The following is a 22,363-nucleotide window of genomic DNA, read 5'->3' as shown; positions in this document are numbered from 1 at the left end:
AGCACAAAGTAGAGCTGGGGGAGGAGCAGAGAGAAAAATCAGATTATGATTCCTGTCACATTGTCCTGGCACTGTCTCGGGCCTCTGATTGAATTGACTAAATGTCAGCATATGGAGATGAGACAGAAAGGAGCAAGGCAACACTGTTTTTGTCCACTTTAAACCCTGTTAACGATGTCTTGTCTCTTTTTGTGGAGTCAGCAAACCATGTTTCAGACTGAAGAAGAAATGCTACAGTATGTTCTATGGGTGCTTGAGAGCTAGAGAGAGCAACAATATCCTTCCATAGAGCGGACCTGATTTTGCCTTGAATTGTGGATAAATGTGATACTTGTACACCATCTAGTGTTGAAACTGTGTGTAGAAAATGCACATCTCTTCTCTAAAATGTGTTTTGTTACTTTGTTGTTTCACTTGGGTGCAGAGTGATGGTATGTGCAGAGTTTGAAACTAGAAAGCTGTTTCATCTGCTGAAGGGCTGGAAAAGTGTAACGTGGAAAGTTGGTAGCCTCTGTTGCACATGCACTGAGAACTTTTCAGTGAAATAAGAGACATGTCTGACAATTATACTTTTTAAATTAATATTTGCATATTGAGAGATTCTTTATTTTCTTTTAAGAGAATGTGTGAGAAGATGCAATTTTAAAAAATTCAAACAATGTTATTGAACTTTTTTGGGGAACCACATTAATTATTATTCCAAGCATAGTAAATCTACATTGTGCTCAACATGTCTGGGACAAAGACAATATCAAATATGGATATGGCATCCATGACCTCACCCATAGTTTCTGATGAGCCAGAATGAAACACATACAGTGCCTCTTTCTACTCTAACCTGTGTGAATAATAGGCTGAATTAAAAAACAGATGTCCTACTTCAGTAACTAGAAGTTGCTGTTGATTTTTAACACCCCCTTGCACACCTCTAAGATTGCCTTAGTTGACAATTACCTGGAGAAGTCACTTTGTGTTGCTTTATGTCCAGAAGAGGAAGCTGATGTTAATGAATGCCTTTTGTATAAACATATTTCTCAGGGTTTAGTACCCGACCAGCATCTTCACCTTGCAGGACATGTTTGCAAATCAGTTACACAGCTTAGCTTGGTAGGCTGTGGGATCCTGGCATATGCTCCAGTGTGTAAAAAGGAAAATGTAACATTGAGAAACAAGATATGCATCATACTTTATTAGGTATTTAGAAACAAATGAATTTACAAAGTAGCTAATTGGGTGACTGTAGTAACAAAATAAGAACCAAGGAAATAACGTGTATTTAAAATAATGCATTGTTAATATGTTTTTGTTGTCGGAAGTCAGCCTGAAATGAACTTCAAACATTTATGAAATAATACTGTAAATCAAATTGTAGGATTTATGTCATCAGCATGCAAATATATAATACAAACTCAGAGTGCCCTTAGTGGTGCCAGGGTCTTTCAAAAGAAGTTTAAAGATTAGTAAATTCACAGTTTTAACAATAAGCCTGTATTTTGATTTCTTTAGTTTCCTTGTTTCAACCTTGCCGGAAGCCCATATTTAGCAACAACCAGTGGAGCTTTGCTTCTCCCATGAAATCATTGAAGGGATTAGGTATTAAGTCCTTTCTTTTATTTATGCCACTGAGGGCCGCGTAGTACAATACATAAATAAATCTAAATCATAAACAATCAATCATGCACTTGCCTTTTAGATGTAAAGTTTCTGCCGTGTCTCAAATGGGGTCAAGGTAAACACTGTAGTGTCATATCGCACATATTGTCAATCCTGAGTGACCTACCCGACTCACACGGTCCTGCGGGCAAGAGAAGAAATTCAAGAACAAGACAATACAAGACCATTTTTACAGTGGTTATTGAAAAGTCACTCCGTTTTTTTCTTCTAAAAAAACTAAACAACACACAACTAAAAAACAAAAGTGTCAACCTCATGGTGGTGCTAGATGATAAGTCATGGATCAAAAAAAGTCAGAGGGATTTATCCTCTGGGGACTTTGAATATACAGAACTTCATGGCTATCCATAATAGTTGTTTAAATGTTGAACCAAGTCTGAACCAAAGACTGACCAACATCGCCATCCATAGAGCCACATCCCTACAGTGGCTATAAAGAATAGAGTAAATAATTGGAAACATTGTGGGCACATCAGTGGGGATATATTGTGCCAAGTTCTGTATTCATTCATTCATTCATTCATTCATCTACAACCACTTGTCCCTGTCGGGGTTGCGGGGGGCTGGAGCCGATCCCAGCTGACATCGGGCGTGAGGGGGGGCACACCTGTGACAGGACGCCAGTCTATCTGTCTCTAGAGGCAAACGGAGATGGACAACCATTCACATCTAAGGGCAATTTAGAGTCATCAATGAACCGAACACACGCATGTCTTTGGACTGTGGGAGGAAGCCGGAGAACGGGAAGAAAACCCACGCAGACACGGGGAGAACATGCAAACTCTGAAACACAGAAGGGCAGGAACCCTCTCACTGTGAGGCGACAGTGCTAACCACCACACCACCGTGTCGCCCAAATGAATGAAAACTTTGGATTTCTTGATGATGAAAAAACAAGTGATATACATAGCATGCCATTGCCGTCATTCTGTAAACAAAAGAGGCATGCCATGTAACACCACTTCGTTGGCATCTAGAGTGTGTGTGCGTGTAGTCCCGTCGTGCTGGCCATCCTTTTTACATTTCGATTCCGCTCTACCTCCGGCTGCTGGCTTAACGGAGAAACTTCTGTCCCCCTCCATTCTGTGTCTGTACTTTTATACAAAACGGCGGGGCAGATTAGCTGCTCAACATTCCCACCTTGAAGAGGCTGTGTGAAAGGAGCTACCAATGAACACTTTATAGTAAGTCAAAAACATTTTACTTTTATTGCACGTTATGCAATTTTTAGTGTCAAAGCTCCTTTTGTAATAAGTAAAAAATAAGTACCCAGGTGTGAAAGGAAAGACACCTGTCCATGAGAAGCCTGTGTGTCATTTCTTCCTGAATGATACATTTTCCATTGATAGGGCTGGAAGTGCCATGACACATAAATGCACACTTTCTGGTAGCATTTCAACACAGACCCTTTTTCATTGCTAATCATTGACACACTTCAAATAGTCATATTATTGTTGGAAGAATTTACACTTCACCCATTAACTCAAGAGGACATCCTTTTCAGTTAACCAATTCAAAGAGGAGGTTGCTAAAAGCTTTAAAAGAGATCAAGAACCTCATACTACAAAAAGCATCCGCAAAAGCTGTCCCCTATTGAGATTGTAATAGTTAGTGAAACAGACCGTCAAGGATTTTTTTATTACTAACGGTACATCTATCTTTACTGTGATGAAGATGTTTGTGGATGAGCGGATTGTGACTCTGTTCAAAAGGAATGCCCATCACACACTGACCTACTGGAGTGTTTTCTTCAGCTTCGGACTCTGCATTGCTTTCCTTGGACCTACAATTTTGGACTTGCAATGTCAAACGAATTCAACACTTAGTGAGATTACCTGGGTATTCTTTGCCCAGCAGTTCTGCTTGTTGATTGGCAGCTCTATTGGCGGTGTTTTCAAGAGGACGTAAGTATCATCCCCTCTGTGAAGGTGTTTGGTGTACATGAATAATCTGAAAACATTTGGTTTTCATTATAACCGTATTTGTCTCTTTTCTTTCTTAAAGGTTGTTCAGTGCTCTAGCTGCCTTATTTGTCTCTGCTCTCACCATCTCTGTCATATTTGCCATCATCCCCCTGTGCAATAATGTTCTCCTGCTTGCCATCGCCATGGCTGTGTCTGGGTTTGCGATGGGCATTATTGACACCATCGCTAACATCCAACTGGTATCCATCTATCAAAAGGACTCGGCTGTGTTCTTACAGGTGAAAAAGCCTCTTGTACTTGAACCTTATCTGTACAAATACTGAAATGATCACATTTGCATTCAATTAATTAATAATAGCCAATTCAGACATAATGTTTGATTTGTCTTTCTCCACAAATATTAACAACTTAATGAGACTTTTCTACAGGATATGTTGAGTTGGCTTATTTTCTCAAGTCATGTCTCTGACTTTTGTCTTCTACATTTTTGCAGGCTCTTCATTTCTTCATTGGGTTCGGAGCCCTGGTGAGCCCACTGATTGCAGATCCTTTCCTCTCAGAGACAGGCTGTGGGAATCACACAGGGAATGGGACAGAGATCATGCATCATTTCAGGAACATGCTGAGAAACAGTCCCATTGTAGAGCACAACATAACTCAAAGCCACCTGCCCCACATGGGAGGGGAAGAGGAGTCTGATGTGCACTATGCTTTCTGGATCATGGCACTTATTAATGTAAGACACTAAATAAATGTAAACTAGTAGATGTGCTTTTTTATTTATCTTATATTTCATTTAAAAGAAAATAATATTTATGCACCCTCAGCTGCCCGTGCCCATTGCAGTCCTGTTCCTGATGTATCGGGAGCAGCTGATCCCATGTTGCCCCAGCGGCACTCCTCGTCTTCTGGACAAAGATGAACTAGCAATGGAGAACCAACAGGGCGCTGAGGGCTCGGACGTGGAGCAAAAGGAACATGAGGCTGGAGGTAAATAGGTGGAAAAAGATATTTTTATATAGGAGTCATATTGTAAGATGAATAATGCATACTTCTTCAGTGGCTTTTCAGTTGGTTTAGATGAAGAAGGAAAAAAAAGATCACAATAAATGCCATGTTGTGTGCCACAATCTGTCATTTGTGACCTTACGCTTTGTTACAGGTCATGGGGATATCTTTAGCTGCTGTCAAAATGATAACCTGCGCGGGCTGCCAGTATCCTTCTTTATGATTCATATCCTTGGTGGGATGGTGCTCTTCATGACCGATGGTATTGTGGTGAGTGAAGGATGCAGATAAATAATATGATGTGCATTTCACCTTCAATGTTCAACATAAAATTTTATGAATGCATCCAAAATCTGCTGCACATAACAGGTTTGAAAAGTAAATCACATGAAATAATCATCCTTTTCCTTTCAGGGTGCATATGCCGGCTTTGTCTACACCTACGGTGTGACCCCACCTATATCATTGCCTCATAAGACAGCGGGTTACTTGGCCAGTATCTTTTGGGCAGCAATCACTGCTGGTCGTCTATTGTCCATTCCTCTCTCATACCGTTTCCAGCCTGTGAGACTGCTTATGTTCAACCTGGTAAAGCCAATAAAACATTAAGAGTGCCATCACATTACAGATTAGGTGAAATGAAACTTAAAGGTCAAACACTTTTTTGAAAATATTAATAGTAATACTCTCTTTTTTTGTTTTTACAGGCAGGTGCTATTGTTACTGTCTTGATGCTGCTTATTTTCTACACCAGCAGCACTTTTCTGTTTGCCGGGACCTGTTTATGTGGGCTTTTCCTCAGCAGCATATTCCCCTGTATGCTTGCCTATACTGAAGACATACTTGATTATCAGGGTATAATGAAGTTTTTCACAGCACAATAATTATACTTAAGTAATGGAGTCAAAGCAAGGAGTGGAAATAAACTATACATTTCTTTTTTACAGGATGTGCAACGTCAGTCCTGGTGACAAGTGCAGGGATGGGAGAGATGGTAATGCAAGTTCTGGTCGGCTCAGTAAGTCTGATGAGTATCTTCATTTCTATTGAAAAAAGAATATGCAGAAGTAGAGAAATATGCTTACAATTGCAAAAAACAAGCCCAGTGGAGATTTACATAAGTGTTCAGCAGTTTAATGTTGCTATTTCATCCCCAGATTATCCAGACTGAAGGCAGCTACAGCTTCCTGTTGTGCGGAATGATAATCGCCTGCCTTGGTTTTATTCTCTTCATTGGTCTCCTGCTGTTTCATCGAATGCACAGAAATTACCTCACAGGTATAGCATCAGCCAGTACCCTCATACACTGCTGCCTAGGGTTTGTTTTCATTCATTTCACACTCATCATCCCCCACTCACATACTCCCTCTGCATCCCAACAGGAACAACGAAAAAGTCAGCCATGGTAGAGGAACCAGCAACACAGCAGAATGTATCCGCCAAAACAGAACAGAAAGAAGCAACAGAGATCAGCTGAGAGGGGCCGTAGCTGTGTTTTGTTCTTATGGTTACAACAATCTTCAAAGATGATAGATAAAAAATATTTTACCAAAGCCTATAAAATGAAGATAGTGCCGATGTACTTTTGTGCTGGAAATGAAATAGTATTTCCAAAGTACCTTGTGCTACTTTTAGATTGTTTTATTGTTTTGTAAATCATGGACAGCATTTTTATATTGCATCAGGTTTTGAAATTTACAATGCAAGGGTTGTGATTACCTGTAGAATACTTTTAAATACCTAATTTTCTGTTTGTTTTTTTATTGCAATCTTTTTTTGTTTTCATATTTTTAATGTGTATCTTCTGACACGTGTATATGGAATAGTGTCTCATATGTGTATTAAAGCAATGGTGCACATAGTGTAGTTTTGATTGATACAGACTGCATTTTGACAATAATTGACAAGAAAAGAATGTGGTGCAGCATACGTACAACATTTAAATGTTTATTTTCTTTGCTTTCAAATTTAACTAGTCGAGAGGACAGCCTCAGGTTTTACATTGTTAAACATCTGATGTAGAAGGAAAGACTTTGTACTCAGAGAAGTAAGCCCCTGAGAACTAAGAACAAATGTAAAACAGAGTCATCCAGCCTTTGAGCAGTTAACAGTCAATCTATAACTTCTGTTTTAGGACCAGTTGCAACAAGAACAGGAGGTGTCAAAGACCAGACCAGCAGCACAGTTCTCAAAGTAGGTCTTGCCATTGCTGCAGTTGTAGAATTGGTTCTTGTTTTTTGGGTCTGCGTACATGCCACTGGCCTTTCCAGCACAGAACCCGCTGTCCATGCCGCTTGTGCCCGAGCCCCCACCAGAGGGGCTGCCTCCACTAGAGCCTCCACCGGAGCTTCCTCCAGAGCTGCTTCCGGGAGTCGTGCTTACTCCTGCGATTGGAGGAAGGCGAGTGGCAGGAGGGGCGCAGGCTGAAAAACACCGCAAATAAATTATTTAATCAAAGTCATATTCTGAGAACACTGTGCTTCACAATAATCACCATAATAAAATAATTAAAATAATTACATTCTTGTTCCAGATTAAGGCCCTTTTTGAGAACATTAATCAGTGGGTATTTTCCCTGGTTACAGTAAGTGCCCATGTAGTCATCCATATCAAGAGTCCACACCATGGCACCTCCAAAGTTACTCTTTGTCAGCCAGTCAACCTTCAGACAACCAGAAGAGGGTGTTGTACAAGCATTTAGAGGTCAAAAACATAGAAACTTCATCAGAAGATGCAGCGTTTGCTGACGACTGCACCATGATCCACATTCAGAAAAAAGGTCATATTCTGCTGTAGCACAGTGGGGAAACTTTCACATTGTTTAATACTTAATGTAAGTCTTAACAGTTAATGGGGATTGGGAAACTATTTAAGCTCAGAGGAAATTTATAACAGATTTACCTGTCAATGGAAAAACAAGTATTCAGTGCCGTTTTGTTACCTTGATCTGGAAGCTCTTCATGTTGTCATATCCCACCCACTGGTTTCCCTTGTAGGCATATGGCACATCCTGGGCCTGATTCCAAACCTCAGTAGCTCCATTTTTCAAAAAGCCACAGATCTGTAATTTCAAAGCAGTGCATTTATGACTAGTCTAGGAACTTATTCACTTCTTTAGCTGGAGGCTGCAACACTATGATAAACCAATCTGATCTGTTTATCGAGCATAGAGGAATATTAACTGCCACTGAACCACTATAAACATTCAAGCTTATCGTTATAACTTTTTTACAATAATAAGAAAGCATACCTCAAAGTAAGCAAGCTCTCCGGCCTCTTGTGTGTACTTTCCTGGAGTTCCAGCACCCGCAATAGCTGCTCCAACACCATGGTTAGCCGGGTTCCTAAGAGTGAATGTGTTGCCATATGTAGGGAAACCAACAATCAGCTTCTCAGCCGGAGCTCCCTGATTTTTCCAGTAGTTCATGGCATAGTCCTGGAACAAGGAAATTGGACATATATAGCTTTGTTTTGAAATAGATAGCTTTGTGGATGACTTAATGTAGTTGCAGATAAAGCTTACAGACTGCATATTTATACTTTACACAAGCCCAGTTTTGGTAAAGGATGTTCAAGTACTCACCACATTGAAATAGATGAAGCCACCCTGGTCCTCTGGGCCTCTGAACAGGGGACTGCACTCGCCAGTCATGGGGTCCCAAGATCCATGGAAGTCATATGTCATGACGTTGATCATATCTAGGGCCCTTGGTTTTAAAAAATCAAGAAGGGACCAACTTAAATTAGCTTAAATTAATAACTTAGATTACAAAGTGTAGATTCTGAGTTGTTTTGTTCAACTGTGACTTATTAAGTTGCTGTAGAGAAGATTGGACACCACAGATATTGTTTCAAGTGCTTACTGTCCAAGCTTGGGAATCTGATAAGCAGAATCAATGGTGTCCTTTCCAGCTGACACAGCAGCAGACATCAGAAGACGAGCCCTGTTGCTCTGCTTGGCCTCATTCTCAAAGGCAGCTCTCATCTCCTGTTGAATGTCAACAGAAATAAAATATTAAGTGTTAACTGAACTCCAGGATTCATAATCCAGGATTTGTAGCATGGTCAAATTTTGAGTTGTTTTGATTTTATTCAGCAAAGGGTGAACTCATTCACAGTAAAAGTTATTCACAGTAAACCCCATAGGGATTTATTGTGGCCCCAGAAATTTAAGGCAAGCTTGAAGAGTTATATTTGCTACCAGGTAGGAAATTATGGAATTATTTAAATTGAACAGAGAGAGAAAAATAACCAGAAATTGAGCAGTAAACAAACATAGCAGACGAACCTCCAGGAAAACAGAGTAGTACTGCTTGTCCTGAGGAGGGCCTCCTCTGTTGGCTGGATACTCCCAGTCAATGTCAAGCCCATCAAACTCATACTGCCTCAAGAATAAAATGACTGAGTTGATGAAGGTCTGGCGGTTGGCAGGGCTCAACACCATTTGTGAAAACCTAATGTGTGAACAGAAATAAGTATTAAAATAGAAGATATCCGCTAATAAGGCTACCAAGTCTGCTGATGTCTGTAGTTTATCTCACCCTGCAGAACCAAAGTTCCATCCTCCAACAGACAGAAGAGTCTTCAAGTTACCATTCCTGCAAAACAGTCAGACACTTTTTTAGTTGTTTTTGTTCAAGGCGTTATTTCCTTTTTTTCAAGAAGAAATAGACATTTTTCAGCGACCCACTTGTTCTTCAGGGCGTTGAACTGACTGTAAAGCTCCACATCGTTCCACTCATAGGTGGCTAGTTTGCCGTTCTTTATGGTGGCGAAGGCATACAGAAGATGGGTACAAAGGCATGGGTCGATGTCATTGGGCATAAATATGGTTGGAGGTGGTCTGTACTGCGCCCAGTTGGTGAAGTAGCATGACAGTATGAAGGATGAGCCTTTGATTAACAAGAAGTGTATTATACACCAATTGACCAAACGGGTATTGCAATGCAATTTCTGACCATAAAAAGACATACACACTATGTCCCATATGCATATATTGCTTACCAAGCTGTGCATGCAGCAGCAGGGCCAGAGCTGTAAAATGAAAAGTCACGTTATTTTTGAGCAAAAAGACATTTGCTGGGAAAAGTGCTCAAAATTGTCTGAAATAGATTTACTGTATATCCGGATCCTGGTAAAAGTACAATATTATGCATCTAACCATTGCAGACCCTCTGCTGCACATACAAGAGAAAAATGTTTCAAAATACGTCAGCACTGACTTACCCGTCACAAACAGTACTTTGCCCATGACTACCTTGTACAAGCAGGTCATCTAACCGGTGAACTCACTTTTATACACTCCCAGTTTGCTCAGACTTAACAAAAAGGTGTTTATTGACAAAAGATTGTTTAAGAGAAGATTATCAAAAGTGCTCACTTAGGGAGTAAAATGCGATTACTTATCATGTTTCAAGGCACGTTCACCACAGGCACACTTTCTCCTTGTGTGAAGGACTCATTTATCCAAAGCAAGCATTATCAAAAGCAAGTACAATGCAGAAAGTATGCCTAAGGCTTGTTTTAAAAGTAACACAAATCACCCAAAAAAAAAAAATTAAAGAATTTGTCACAAATGTTAAAGTGGATTATCTATGCATGCACAGCAAAACAAGAGGAGAGACAGATGTTTGTTGATTTGACTAAAGTGCATGAATCTACTTTATCTTATCAAATACGCCTTTCATGTTGCACAGGGAAAATACTGTCTCTGTTCAGCAGTGACACAAAAGGTTAGAAGTCAACTTCTTAAACAACGGGCAAAAGTGCCTTTGAAAAACTACTTAGACGGCAGATATGTGATGATAAGTATGTTTGATAGCTCTCATCATGCTGAAAAGAGGATTGTGATATGTCATGAACAGGGATTTCACATTAAAATCAAAAGCATTCACATAGTAAATGGAGAACTTATCTAATCATTCCGCTTCTATTATAATGCAGCCTTCTTTATCTCTAACACTTTGTTTATACATATTTAACGAAAGATATGCTGGTGTCTTGGCTGAGCCAAAGCCTAGGACCAGAGGTAATGCCGTTTGCTTTTCCAAAACAATCTGCTTTTCATGGTGTGTTTCAAACATTTAAAAACATGTCACACAAATGTTGAGGGAACTGAAAGTGGGATGTTTCATTCACCCACTGATTTTCTTACTTGTGAAAAACTGTCCAATTTAAATGTCAGGGCTATTTCATCATCTTAGGAGAGTTTATGACTTAAGATTTATTCTTTTCCCTGAGGTGCAAATCATAGACTAATCTATCGCATATCATAAATTTGCTTAAATTGTACATCAGCTCAGTTGAAAAGAAAAGACTGGTAACACTGTGACCTCGTCTAACAGCAGTCTGAATATTCACAAACTTAAAATGAGTTTCGTAATAAGTGGTAAAAGCTATTTTGTATATGTGTATCTGTGCCATAATTACCAGATAAAACTATCCTATATAAGGTTAAATAGTTTAAGTAAGCTGTGGTTATAAAGGAAACTTAGAAAAACTGATTTGTGTCCGTGGTTGTTGTAACCTTCATGCTGCTTGCTTACTTATTGCTCAGCACCAGTGCATGTGTCACCGACACCGTTCTGTTTATTCCCCCGAGTTTGACCTCAAAGGACACATTCACGTCATTCCAGCTTCCTCCTAAACTCAGAGAAGCTATTCATCTATGCTACTACTATACATCAGTATTATTTAATGCACTGTCAAGTTTGCAGATTGTAATAAAACTCAATGTTTTAAAATATGATCCATGAAGCTCAGTGTGATCGTGTTTGGAAAAGACATGTCAGTGTTCCGTAAACGTGAACAGCATTGTAATCTCACATGTCTGCTCTCTGACACAATCAGCCCAGATTACACAACGATAATAAATCTCACCTTGTGATATTTGTCATTCGAATATTTTCCTTACTACAGTTGCTACACCATGTAAACATGCCTATTTTTTTTGGCAATGTCTATTCAATTTGGACTGAAACCATTTTAAATATTTGTTGGTTGTTATAAATACTATAACATAGCAATTTGTGCACTATCAATGACAAAAATGAATCAATAAATATAAAGATGACCTACAAATTTAACTGGGATATAAATTAAACATACAAATCTAAATGTGATATTAATTAAGAATACAAAGTCAACTCTTGTCTTCATAGGAAAACTGCACCACTAAAAACAGCAAAGTCAAACCCTGTGAATGCGATATGCACATGGAATTATACATGGCATCAGTTACAGCATTATTAAGACATTAAAAATGAACAGCGGCGCAAAATGGCAAAGAATCATATTAGATGAATAAAAGACCGATGATGTACTCAGACGAATGCAATGGATGTGAAGCAATGGGGCAGAAGTAAGAAAGATAGAGACTTTGTAGCGTTCTCACGACAGGTTTCTGTTCAGCAACAGAGAGACTGTTGTAATGCATGGTTGTGAAAAACTGACAACACTGCAACATTCTTATTTCATTTTCCTCATGTAGCCTTAATTCACCATCTGTCTTTCTAAATTACAAAAAAAGGATAGATCCCAAGATGATACTTTACTGTAACAAACACAGTACTGGTCTTTAGTGCCACCTGCTGTTTATGTAAATAAGAGGGACTTACAGTTCCCACTCCACAGTATCCCCACACAGATGGAGAGAAGATACACAGGAGAAACATTTATGTGCTGTAGGATCTCAACACAATAATATACATACAAACAGGCCTACGCAAATAAACATTGCCGAAACCACATGACTACCTAATTGCACAACCTTTCCACAAAGAAATAAGAGGAAGCGCTGCACCCTTCTGTGTCATAATGATCTTTCAATTCCCATCATGAAGACCTCACGGATATCTCTTGGCTTCTTTAATGGTAATAGCAGCTTTTTAAAATACTGTAGCTGTGTAATGGCAGAGACACTTGAAAAGAGTGATTAACTTGTTTTTTTGCAATTCACAGCTCCATTTCTCTGTCTCTTCTGGATAACAAAGCACCCAGTGGACTCAGTCCAGTTGTCAGCTCCAAAGGTGGTAACAGGAGCATACGGAGGTTCTGTGACAGTCCCTTGTCAGTATGACCGTCAGTTCAAAGAATACACAAAGTACTGGTGCAAAGGACCAATATATGATCTGTGTAACATAGTGGCGAAAACACCCAGGAGACGACCCAGTAACAGAAGCTCCATTGCAGATGATAAGGAGGCAGGAGTCTTCACTGTGACTATGAATTCTCTCAGAGAAAGTGATAAAGATATGTACTGGTGTGTCATCGGCAGACATGGAAGGAACATCCACACTGGCGTCGAGCTCCACATCTCCCGCACAGGTATACTTTCGCTAAGACACTGCATCGAATGTAATACAATGCTTTTGAACTGACCCAGAAAGACAACAGCTCATATAACTGGCTCTAACTTTTAGACTAAACTTAATTGTCTTATGTTCCTTTAAGTGTGGTGAAGCCAAAGACATTTTTCCACATTATGGACAAAAAGTTAACTATCAAAATGGACTTATACTTTAATGTGGAGTGTTTTCAAGAGCAATTCATTTTTCACTCAAAACCCCTCCTCTAGATTATTAGTTATTTCACCCATTATATTTCTTTTCAGGGTTTAAACCCATTTGACCCAGTATGTAGATCATTATACCAATATATTGAAATAAAAGCCTCAGACAAAATACATTCTTATTACAGCAGGTCTGCTTTCCCTCAATTTGGGGCAGGAGGTCGGAGACCTTTATACATATGTAATTTTAAAAAGACATTTATGACACGATACAATTTACTTTATTGTCCCTGTAGGGAAATGTGTCTTGATGCTGCACACATAGCTGTTACATTGTAGTGATGTAATCTTTTTATAACACCACTGAAATGTGTAAACAGTTTAATTTACATGTTCTCATGTAAAGGTGATATGGCAGGCCATCATGTTATATTTAGTTCATGAATCTTGGGCTCTCATGATGGTTAGTAGATCATAAATGTAGTTTTTAGGAATCCGGGTTGATCAGTCAGTAAATGTCATTTGTTGACTTTTAATGCAAAGTGTTCTTTTGCACAGTGATGACAACAACGACCAGCACAACAGCCAATCTGAAACTGGAAGAAGAAATAAGGTGAGAGGAGTTCACAGGGATGATATACTGCAATTTCCATATTTTGCTACCGCCATTGACAACAGTGTATATAATTAAATAAATTAATAAATATTATGAATTCATATGACACCAACAAAAGTGAATCATTCTTATCCCCAATGTCTGTCTTGTTTTTACTAGATGGTGGGCGATTCTCCGTTGGATTGTCTTTATTTTACTGTTGGGTTGTTTGGTATCAACACACATCGCTGTGTGGAAGATAAAGACTGCAAGGAAAATACAGCTGCAACAAAGATTTCCACATCAAAACTCAAACATCTATGATTGAGAGTCATGGGAGAACTATCAACTCATTCGTACGGATGCTACAAAACAATTCTACCAGTGGACATTCTCAGTGTGATTCTCATTATCAGTGTGTATATTCAACTAATACTCCATATTAACTAATAACTCATTCAAACTAATGAATCAAGTGAAAATGTGGCTTTTGGCCTTTTTTAACTTTAGTATCTAAATGATTAAAACCTAATTAATTTCTGTTCCAGGGGTAACTTTGGTTCCAACTTTTAAATATCCAGTCAATCAGTCGTCTTAAAATAAGCACCTTTGGAGAAGTGAGGCACTTGGTTTTCATCTTATTTATTTACAGATTGTTTTTGTATGATTTACAGTTGTATGGGCCATGATAGAAGTTGATATTTTTGTTACATATATCCAACAGTATCTAGGGAATTAATGCAATATGTTAGTGGTGTTCAGCCTGGCTCTTGGCACACAGGTATGAAGTCATTTATTTACCACTAAATAATCAAAACAAGTCCAACAAATAGATGTGAGGAAGCTATGAAGGGAGTATGTAGCGGGTGAAAATGTGCTACATCTATGCTGGCTGTAAAGCCAAGGGGGGAAAAACCTGCAAGCTTCTACTGTGGCTTATATGCGGTGTGTCCCTTGTCACTAAATCCCTCCAGCAGGTCTGAGGCAAAGAGCAGAGCAACAGAAAAGTGCACCAACTACAGCGGTTGTCACAAATAAACGGTAAATTAAAATCCCCGAGAAAATGTGACATGTCTTATTCTCCAGGGAAGCAGTGGTGATTTGTGATCCTTGTCAAGTAGATTTCAAACAGATTTCTGAAACACCTTTGAGCTCTTTTTTCACAGCAGACATTTTGACTTGTCCTAGTCGTCAAAGCACAGGTTTTACTCCTTTAGCTCGGTTATATTCAATCCCGGTAAGCCGTGAGCCAGCAAGCCTCATATTTGGGCCCTGAAACTGAAGTAGCTTAATGAAATGTATTAGTTGCACCTGTGCATTTCCTACCATTAGAAATGTATTTTATGAAAGTTAGCAAAAGTAACACATCAACATATCACAGGATTGAGTAAACGTACAAACAAAAGAACATTTAAGTTTAGTATTTGTTTCAAATCTGTGTTTTCATGTTTTTCTGGCTCAGCTTAATATATAAATACAAATGACATGTTTGAGACCCAAATGTCTTAGTGTCTCTTATCTATTTTAAGTTTAAATATATCAGTCTTGATGTATGAAGACGTGTTGTGGAAGAGGTAGAACTGAGATTCAGGTGAGGATGCAACGTGTGAGCGATTTAGGAGGTGATGTCACCACTTGTGCTGCAGGAACCTTTCGCATGAACTCGTGTCAAGGTAGCTACCATAACCGGAGATGCTTAGCTTTCAAAGTAAAAGCACAAATTGGAAGCGGCATACCCTGTATGACTAAACGGTGTTGGAAGAAGTAGGCTTTTATTTGAATAAAAGTAGCAAAATAACAGTGTACAAAATATTCTGTTACAAGTAAAAGTCCTACTTATGTAAGTAAAATACATGAGTGTCAGCATAAAAATCTAGTTATATAGATACCAACAAGTAAAAGCACTCATGAGGCAGAATGGCATATTTCGGAATAATACTTAGTCTATAATATCACTGGATTATAGATAGTGTTGCACTAATGTGTGCATCAGTACTGTTGCAGCAGTACTGATGCACACTGCTAATACATCACCGTGTATTATTGAATTATATTTATTTTATTGATAAAAGGATCTGCAAAATAACCAGTAACTGATGTTGTAAATGAGTAAAAAAAAAAGTGCAATACAGGCTTCCAAAATGTACATAATAGTGTATTAAGTAGCATACAATGGAAATGCAACAACTGCAGTAGTACTTGAGTAAATGTTTATTATATGTGAATAAATTACACAAAAACGACATTCAGAATCAGCTTTAATTGCCAAGTAAGTGTGACACATACAAGGAATTTGAATCTAGCTTTTTGTCACTCAATGTACAGACACAGAAATAGACATACAGCTAAAACAAGGATAACAAAATGAACAAGGGTAAACAAACATTTCACTTATATGTACAAATTTAGAAATAAGTATATACATTTAAAAAAAAAAACAGAACACATTGCACAAAAGTGCAATGGTGCAGAGTGTAAGGGGCCCTTGAATAACTATGGGAACATTAATGTTACAGGTAGCTTTGTACTGGTTTTGTTGGGACTATGGATATTAAGTGCTCATCATGGGGACATCTTATGATCTTGAAAGATCTGGTGGTTTTGGTATACAGTGTTCTGTGGCGCCTAACAGAGGGAGAACATACTTCAAATTAACCACTGTATATCTAATTATGACATTGTATAGGTACTTTGGTAATTGGTACCTTTCTATAATGTACTTTGTAGCGTCAGATTTAGCAACGCGTGCTAAAACGTTTTACTTTGAAAGGTGATTTCCGGTGTTATTCTCTGTAACTTGACAGTCGTAGCTGAAGTCTGGACTTACTCACTGCAAGTTGCTGATCGCTGGTGCCAACGCCCGGCGACAAATACACAGCTAACGTTAGCTAGCGGAGATACGAAGGGACATTGGTACGTAAACACAAACATTTCCTGACATCCCCGCCCGCTGTTAGAATACAAATACAAGTTCTGATATTGTTTTCATGCTTCGTCGTGTTAGCTAGGACTCAGATAACAACAAGCAAACCAGTTCACAAGCTAACGTTAGCCGGTCGGTTTCCATGCTACTTGACGCTAGCTAGCATTGTGTAGTGATTGCTAGCACTGCATTAGCTTAGCTTGCTAGCCGAAACACAAACAAATGTTCACTATGATTACACGCTTAATAAAGTATGTTGTGTCTTATTGAATATTTCCAAATATGAACGTTAGCAGTGTGATATTAAAAAAAGCGATTAACAAGCTAAGCAAGTGAGTAACGTCGCTAACGTTAGCCTCCAGACCCGTTTTTGTGATGGGGTGTGACACTAAACTAGCTTTCCTGTTAGCAAAGCTGCCATTTGCAGTTAGATACAAGGGGGATACTAAGACATCCTGCAATTATTTCACTGAGCAAATTTGAATACAAGCCTAACATATTTAATGTCCTAATCTCTCTCAGCAGCTAACAGTGATTTATCCAGCAGAATTAAAAAAGACCAGAGATGCAGACGATCAAATGTGTGGTGGTGGGTGATGGAGCAGTGGGGAAAACCTGCCTATTGATTTCATACACCACCAACAAATTCCCCTCCGAATATGTACCTACAGTAAGTACGTCTGGTGTGTTTCAGTCAGATGCATGCTGACACACACACACACACACACACACACACACACACACACACATTCTGTTTGTTAAAGTAAAACATAACAGTTAGTCTTGAACGAACTATAACCAGGGTTCATATTGGTGCTGGGAAAAATAATAACAGGAACAATATAAACAATATTTATAAATATTTTCAATTTACACTAATGCCATCCCATATAACATACATTTCAAGCCGCTTCAAGCACTCAAAATCCACGTACCTTTCAAACCTTGAAAACACCACATTATAATTTTAAGTGTTTTCAAGGTTCGAAAAGTATGTTGATTTTGAGTGCTTGAAACAGCTTGGAATGTATGTTATATGGGATGACAGTGTACATTTAAAATATTTATAAGTATTGTTTATATTGTTCCTGTTATTCTTTTTATATTTCACTGTTTATATTGTTCATGTTTTTTCTATATTTCTACAATTTATTGTTTCTTAGATGCTTTTTCAATGTTTGCTATCCACTTGCTGCTGTATAAAGGAAATTATATCTTATCTTATAAATTATATATCGTAGCGAAAAATAGATCTACATATTTTAGTGACTATTAAAAGCATTTTCTGCATTTTTGCATGAAAAATTACTTTTGACAGTTAACAGATTATCAAAACATTGATTATATTTCTGTCGATCTAAGTCGACTTAAGAAACATTGGTTTCCTTATATTCCCTCTGTAGAATGCTGTGTAGAAACATCATTTTGGTTGTTTATAGCACAATAAATTCACATTTTAACACGGTGAGCAAGTGCAATAAGTAAACTGCAAAAACTGTATGTGCTGTAAACAAATGTATAGTTTGCCACAGCTGTAAGGTGCTGGAATAGCACGAAAATGCACCTTGAAGTGCTTGAATTTGATTTTAGAAAAGGTGAAGGAACCCTGTATTTCACACAATTCATTCTTTTATTACAGGTTTTTGACAACTATGCAGTAACTGTAATGATTGGAGGTGAACCTTACACCCTTGGCTTATTTGATACAGCAGGTAAGATTTTTATTTTATTAAATTGCATTCCTAATTGAATAAACTACAGTTTTGAGTCTGTCACATGATAAGTTAATCTGTACTATGGTCTCTTTATAGGGCAGGAGGATTATGACAGGTTACGACCACTAAGCTACCCGCAGACAGATGTCTTCTTAGTCTGTTTCTCAGTTGTATCACCTTCCTCGTTTGAGAATGTTAAAGAAAAGGTGAGTACAAAGTGTTATCTAAAAGCAGTGTTGCCCGCCTGCAAATCTGATTACATTATTAAACTGCCTTTATAGCATACTCATATAGCGCTCTGCTCTGTTATTAAGTAAATTGAGGATTGTAGCAAATAGGTAATGTATAGATTGGTTGATAGTATGGGGAATGATAAATCGAGTAGAAACTTCAAAAATAGTATTAGTACATTGTCAAAATACTAAAACAGGCGGAAACTAATTAGAGCATAAGGTATGAAACGTTTTTGGATATACCAATAGCAGAGAGCAACCCAGCGTCACGTAAAGGCCACACCCCCTCGCCAGTGAAAACAAGGGTGAAGACCTCATTGTTCTATAGGCGCCAATACCAAAAACAGGAGTGAGTATTCAGTTTATAAAAAATTATCTGATCACATTTGAGGAAATACATTAGTCTATGGGAAATACAAGTAATATTTCCATATTTATTGATTGAATGATGGCAGAAAGATTGCAGTGAGTGTGTAAGAGAGAAAGACATTTAACCATAGGTGGACAGAGCCACCTGTTTGTTTTGTTTTACATAGCCTACTATAACGACAGAGAAAGGGATCGTTGTCATAGAGCTCCATTATCTGGCGATTCAGTGAAGAAGGAATAACTGGGAGGGTTTGTCACCTCTGGCAGCTGAGTGGGGTTGTTTACCCACCTCTCCTCCGTTAAACTGAACAAACATTTCGTCACTTTTTAACCCCCCCCTCCATATAACGCCGATCATCGCTCGGCAACAACGTACTATAGCTGTTTGCCTGACTAAAGTTAGTCATTGCAGGAGGTTTCCAGGCCGGTTAACGTAAAATAGGTGAAATCAGGACAGATCACAGCGGGATTTGTATTTACCGCCAGTCAAAACAGTTTGTTTTCGCCGGAATGGGGGCGTGGCCTTATATATAATGTTTCATCTGAAACATAATTTAAGTATGTGGGTTAAGTACAGATGTCGACTCTAAATGTAACACATTGTACGGCTCAGTATTTCTCCTCCTTGCTGCCTCTGTCATAAAACACTGGAAGGCATATTTTTCCAGGGAAACAGGATCCTATGATCTCGGAAAGGGATGTTGGGATTAACCGATTTTGCTATAACCATGGTTACATAACATCAGTTTCATAACTGTAAGAACTGTAGAAGGTATGATATTTATGGCGTCCTAATTCCTGTCGTGTTGCCCTGTGAAAACGAATCTCGCGAGTGAAGTCTCCTCTTGTGAGTCATGTAACTAGTGTGTGTGCGGTGTGCCGGTTTGCTGCCATTCACCTGAAGCATTGAAAAGAAGAGCTGTAAAAATGTCAGAGGGAACATGAGCACCATGCACCGTACAAGCACAGTGATATTTCCATCGACAATATTGTTGATCAAAATCAAAGTATCATATTGTAAGTACCCAATAATGGTCTAAATAAAAGTCTAAAGTGAGGGATTTCAAAAAGCCAGCTGGCCAGATAAACGTGAAACCCATAGATTGCACCCATGTGATACTGAAACTGTTTTTCAAAAAATTTAAATATGATTTAGTCATACATGGAAATATGCAACGTTTCAGAATATATTTCTTGAGGCATTTCTGAAATATCCGGGTAACTGTTGATCCTATTTTTTAATAGAGATTTTCTATCCATGGGCATTCCTGGTCATATTGGTTTAAAATGACTATTATATATACAAATGATATATGTGAATGATAATAATAATAAAAGTGCTGAGATATATATAGTATGTACACATTTATAATATAGTGTAGAACCATGCCAATGAAGGTTATATTATTGTAAAACATCTGCCTTCATTTTTTTTCATGCCAAAACCTGTAACGCCCCCCTCCTTCATGTCACCCTCTTACCTTTTTAGAACAATTATATTTTATCATCAGAACCCACTTCATAGCATTTGAATGCATACTCTCCTACATGGAGCATCGGTGTGTATCTAAACAATTGTATTTGCCTTGTGGTGATGAGTGTTTTGTCTCTGTGTTTGGAATCTCCAGTGGGTTCCTGAAATAACTCACCACTGTCCCAAGACCCCGTTCCTGTTGGTTGGCACTCAGATCGACCTGCGTGATGACCCCTCCACAGTGGAGAAGCTAGCCAAGAACAAACAGAAGCCGATCACCCCTGAGACAGCAGAAAAGCTGGCTCGTGACCTTAAGGCTGTCAAATATGTCGAGTGCTCAGCCCTAACACAGGTAAGATTTCCCGTAAAAGAACAATTTAAAGCCGTCAGTGTCGCAAGCATGTGCTTGAATGTCACTTTTCTAACAAGGGTGGAAATACTTTGCCTTGTCTTTTGCTAACAGCATTTGGCTAAAACTCCATCTAACTCTGTGTTGTGTGCCTGTCTTTCTCCCTTTTCCTCTTTCTGTAGCGGGGACTGAAGAACGTATTTGATGAGGCTATCCTAGCCGCTTTAGAGCCCCCTGAAACTCAGAGAAAGAGAAAATGCTGTTTGTTCTGATGTATTCTTGCATCTTGCTATGCCTCTCGATTGTCTGCTGCTTAACTCATTGTAAAGAGATGTCACTAAAATAACAACAATGCTCTTTTAAACTTCAACACTTCATGCCCATTACACTTTTCCCTTCTGTTTATGCATGCTTTCTTTTCAACTTGGCCTAATCACAATTATCCATGCTGCCTGATATAACAAAGAGTGCCAATCTTTAGTTCTTCTTTCTGTTTTCAGCACCTTGTGTGCAAGTCTGTGAAACTGGATATGAGTGTGTGTTATTTTTGTTATTTAAATAGACGTCCAGTTATTATTACCTCAGTATTGAGCTCTTAAGCATCAGTTGTACCCTACAAAACATTTATGTCCACAATCTGGTCTTAGACAGTAATAACCTTTTTTTTTTCTACTGCAGCATCCAAATTCCCTATGGGCTTTTGTCTTTACTCAGACAACTTGATCATGAAGGAGTCTTGTATAATGTTATTTGAATAAAGGCAAATTTTGATCGCCCCGCTCCATTTTTACTCCATGCCTTCTTCCAATTAGTTCCCTGAAGATGTTAATTTGTATTTGGAACACAGCCCTGTTTTGAATATTAATATTTTATTTCCACAGAAAGGATTAAAGAATGTGTTTGATGAGGCAATACTGGCTGCCCTGGAGCCTCCTGAACCTAAGAAAAGACGTAAATGTGTTCTGCTCTAAGTTTCGTCGCAGCCTTCTACACACCACTTTCCAAATCTAGGTTAACAGTACAGAAGAGGTTTGTTGCAGCACATTCCAACAGGAGTTAAAATATTATGAAATATCTGCCCTCTGACCGACTTAACCTAAATACATATCCAATGTGTTGAACATGATTTTAAGATTGAGTAACATTTGTTGCCGTTTGTGATGATTTGCCATTGACCTGTTCTTATATGATGTAAACAATGAATACTTACGATATATCTAAACAAACCGTAGGTGTTAAGTAGCATTTAGTTTGACCACATTGTGTTTAGAGTTCATTTAGCAGATTCCAAAAAAGAGCTATGAAATGGTATTTTAACAGAACCCCGGTTTTATTGACTGCCCTGTAAAACACAAACAAGCTGATAATGTTGCGTCAGTGAGCTGCTTTAATTATGTCTCAGTATCCCACATCTTTTGTTTTTACTTTTCAAGTCATTCCTTTAAAGTTTATCCTTTTATACAATATTTTCAACCCTGGCACACACGACTGCATGTGGTTAACACTGCATCATCATAGAACTTTGTGATTCTGTTTCTTATCCGTTTCAATCATCAGTTATTTCTTGAAGTGACACATTTCTCAAAGGG

General features: G+C 38.4%; 4 protein-coding genes across 6 annotated transcripts; 3 read left to right on the top strand and 1 right to left on the bottom strand.

Moving 5' to 3' along the window:
• Positions 1–3,348: 3,348 nt before the first annotated feature.
• On the top strand, positions 3,349–6,084 carry mfsd4ab (major facilitator superfamily domain containing 4Ab; the record flags this gene model as incomplete). The annotated part of the gene is made up of 10 exons (XM_083920917.1): positions 3,349–3,578; positions 3,679–3,877; positions 4,093–4,335; positions 4,427–4,589; positions 4,762–4,877; positions 5,022–5,195; positions 5,315–5,462; positions 5,555–5,625; positions 5,765–5,885; positions 5,990–6,084. The coding sequence occupies 10 exons, from the start codon at positions 3,349–3,351 to the stop codon at positions 6,082–6,084; spliced, it is 1,560 nt and encodes a 519-aa protein (XP_083777043.1).
• Positions 6,085–6,737: 653 nt separating this feature from the next.
• On the bottom strand, positions 6,738–9,882 carry LOC310951468 (acidic mammalian chitinase-like; the record flags this gene model as incomplete). Its single annotated transcript, XM_083919692.1, has 11 exons — positions 6,738–7,030; positions 7,128–7,269; positions 7,549–7,668; positions 7,858–8,043; positions 8,191–8,314; positions 8,471–8,595; positions 8,896–9,061; positions 9,149–9,205; positions 9,298–9,499; positions 9,612–9,641; positions 9,834–9,882. 11 exons carry the CDS (start codon positions 9,880–9,882, stop codon positions 6,738–6,740), a joined length of 1,494 nt encoding a protein of 497 aa, XP_083775818.1.
• A 2,821-nt stretch (positions 9,883–12,703) lies between these two features.
• On the top strand, positions 12,704–15,079 carry LOC310952006 (CMRF35-like molecule 3; the record flags this gene model as incomplete). Its single annotated transcript, XM_083920493.1, has 3 exons — positions 12,704–12,932; positions 13,675–13,729; positions 13,892–15,079. Coding segments are annotated over 3 exons (432 nt in total), but the record flags the coding sequence as incomplete, so codon positions are not given.
• A 1,430-nt stretch (positions 15,080–16,509) lies between these two features.
• Positions 16,510–21,792, top strand: LOC310951611 (cell division control protein 42 homolog). 3 transcript variants are annotated; one of them, XM_083919926.1, is made up of 6 exons: positions 16,510–16,624; positions 17,160–17,304; positions 18,274–18,346; positions 18,446–18,555; positions 20,580–20,777; positions 21,656–21,792. In XM_083919926.1, the coding sequence occupies exons 2-6, from the start codon at positions 17,200–17,202 to the stop codon at positions 21,743–21,745; spliced, it is 576 nt and encodes a 191-aa protein (XP_083776052.1). In that variant the 5' UTR covers positions 16,510–16,624; positions 17,160–17,199; the 3' UTR covers positions 21,746–21,792. The 3 variants fall into 3 exon arrangements, with proteins under 3 accessions (XP_083776052.1, XP_083776053.1, XP_083776051.1); XM_083919927.1 differs by having other exon boundaries at positions 16,527–16,624; positions 17,182–17,304; XM_083919925.1 differs by having other exon boundaries at positions 16,550–16,624; positions 17,157–17,304.
• Positions 21,793–22,363: the final 571 nt, after the last annotated feature.

This window comes from Echiichthys vipera (assembly GCF_963691815.1).
Source record: "Echiichthys vipera genome assembly, chromosome: 9".
Classification (NCBI taxonomy): Eukaryota; Metazoa; Chordata; class Actinopteri; order Perciformes; family Trachinidae; genus Echiichthys; species Echiichthys vipera.
This window is presented reverse-complemented; position numbering and strand designations above follow the sequence as displayed.

Coding starts and splice junctions, on each gene's coding strand:
- LOC310951611 (XM_083919926.1), top strand. CDS start 17,200: ATGCAGACGATCAAATGTGTGGTGGTGGGTGATGGAGCAGTGGGGAAA. Junction 17,305..18,273: donor CCTCCGAATATGTACCTACA/GTAAGTACGTCT, acceptor CTTTTATTACAG/GTTTTTGACAACTATGCAGT. Junction 18,556..20,579: donor TTGAGAATGTTAAAGAAAAG/GTGAGTACAAAG, acceptor TGGAATCTCCAG/TGGGTTCCTGAAATAACTCA.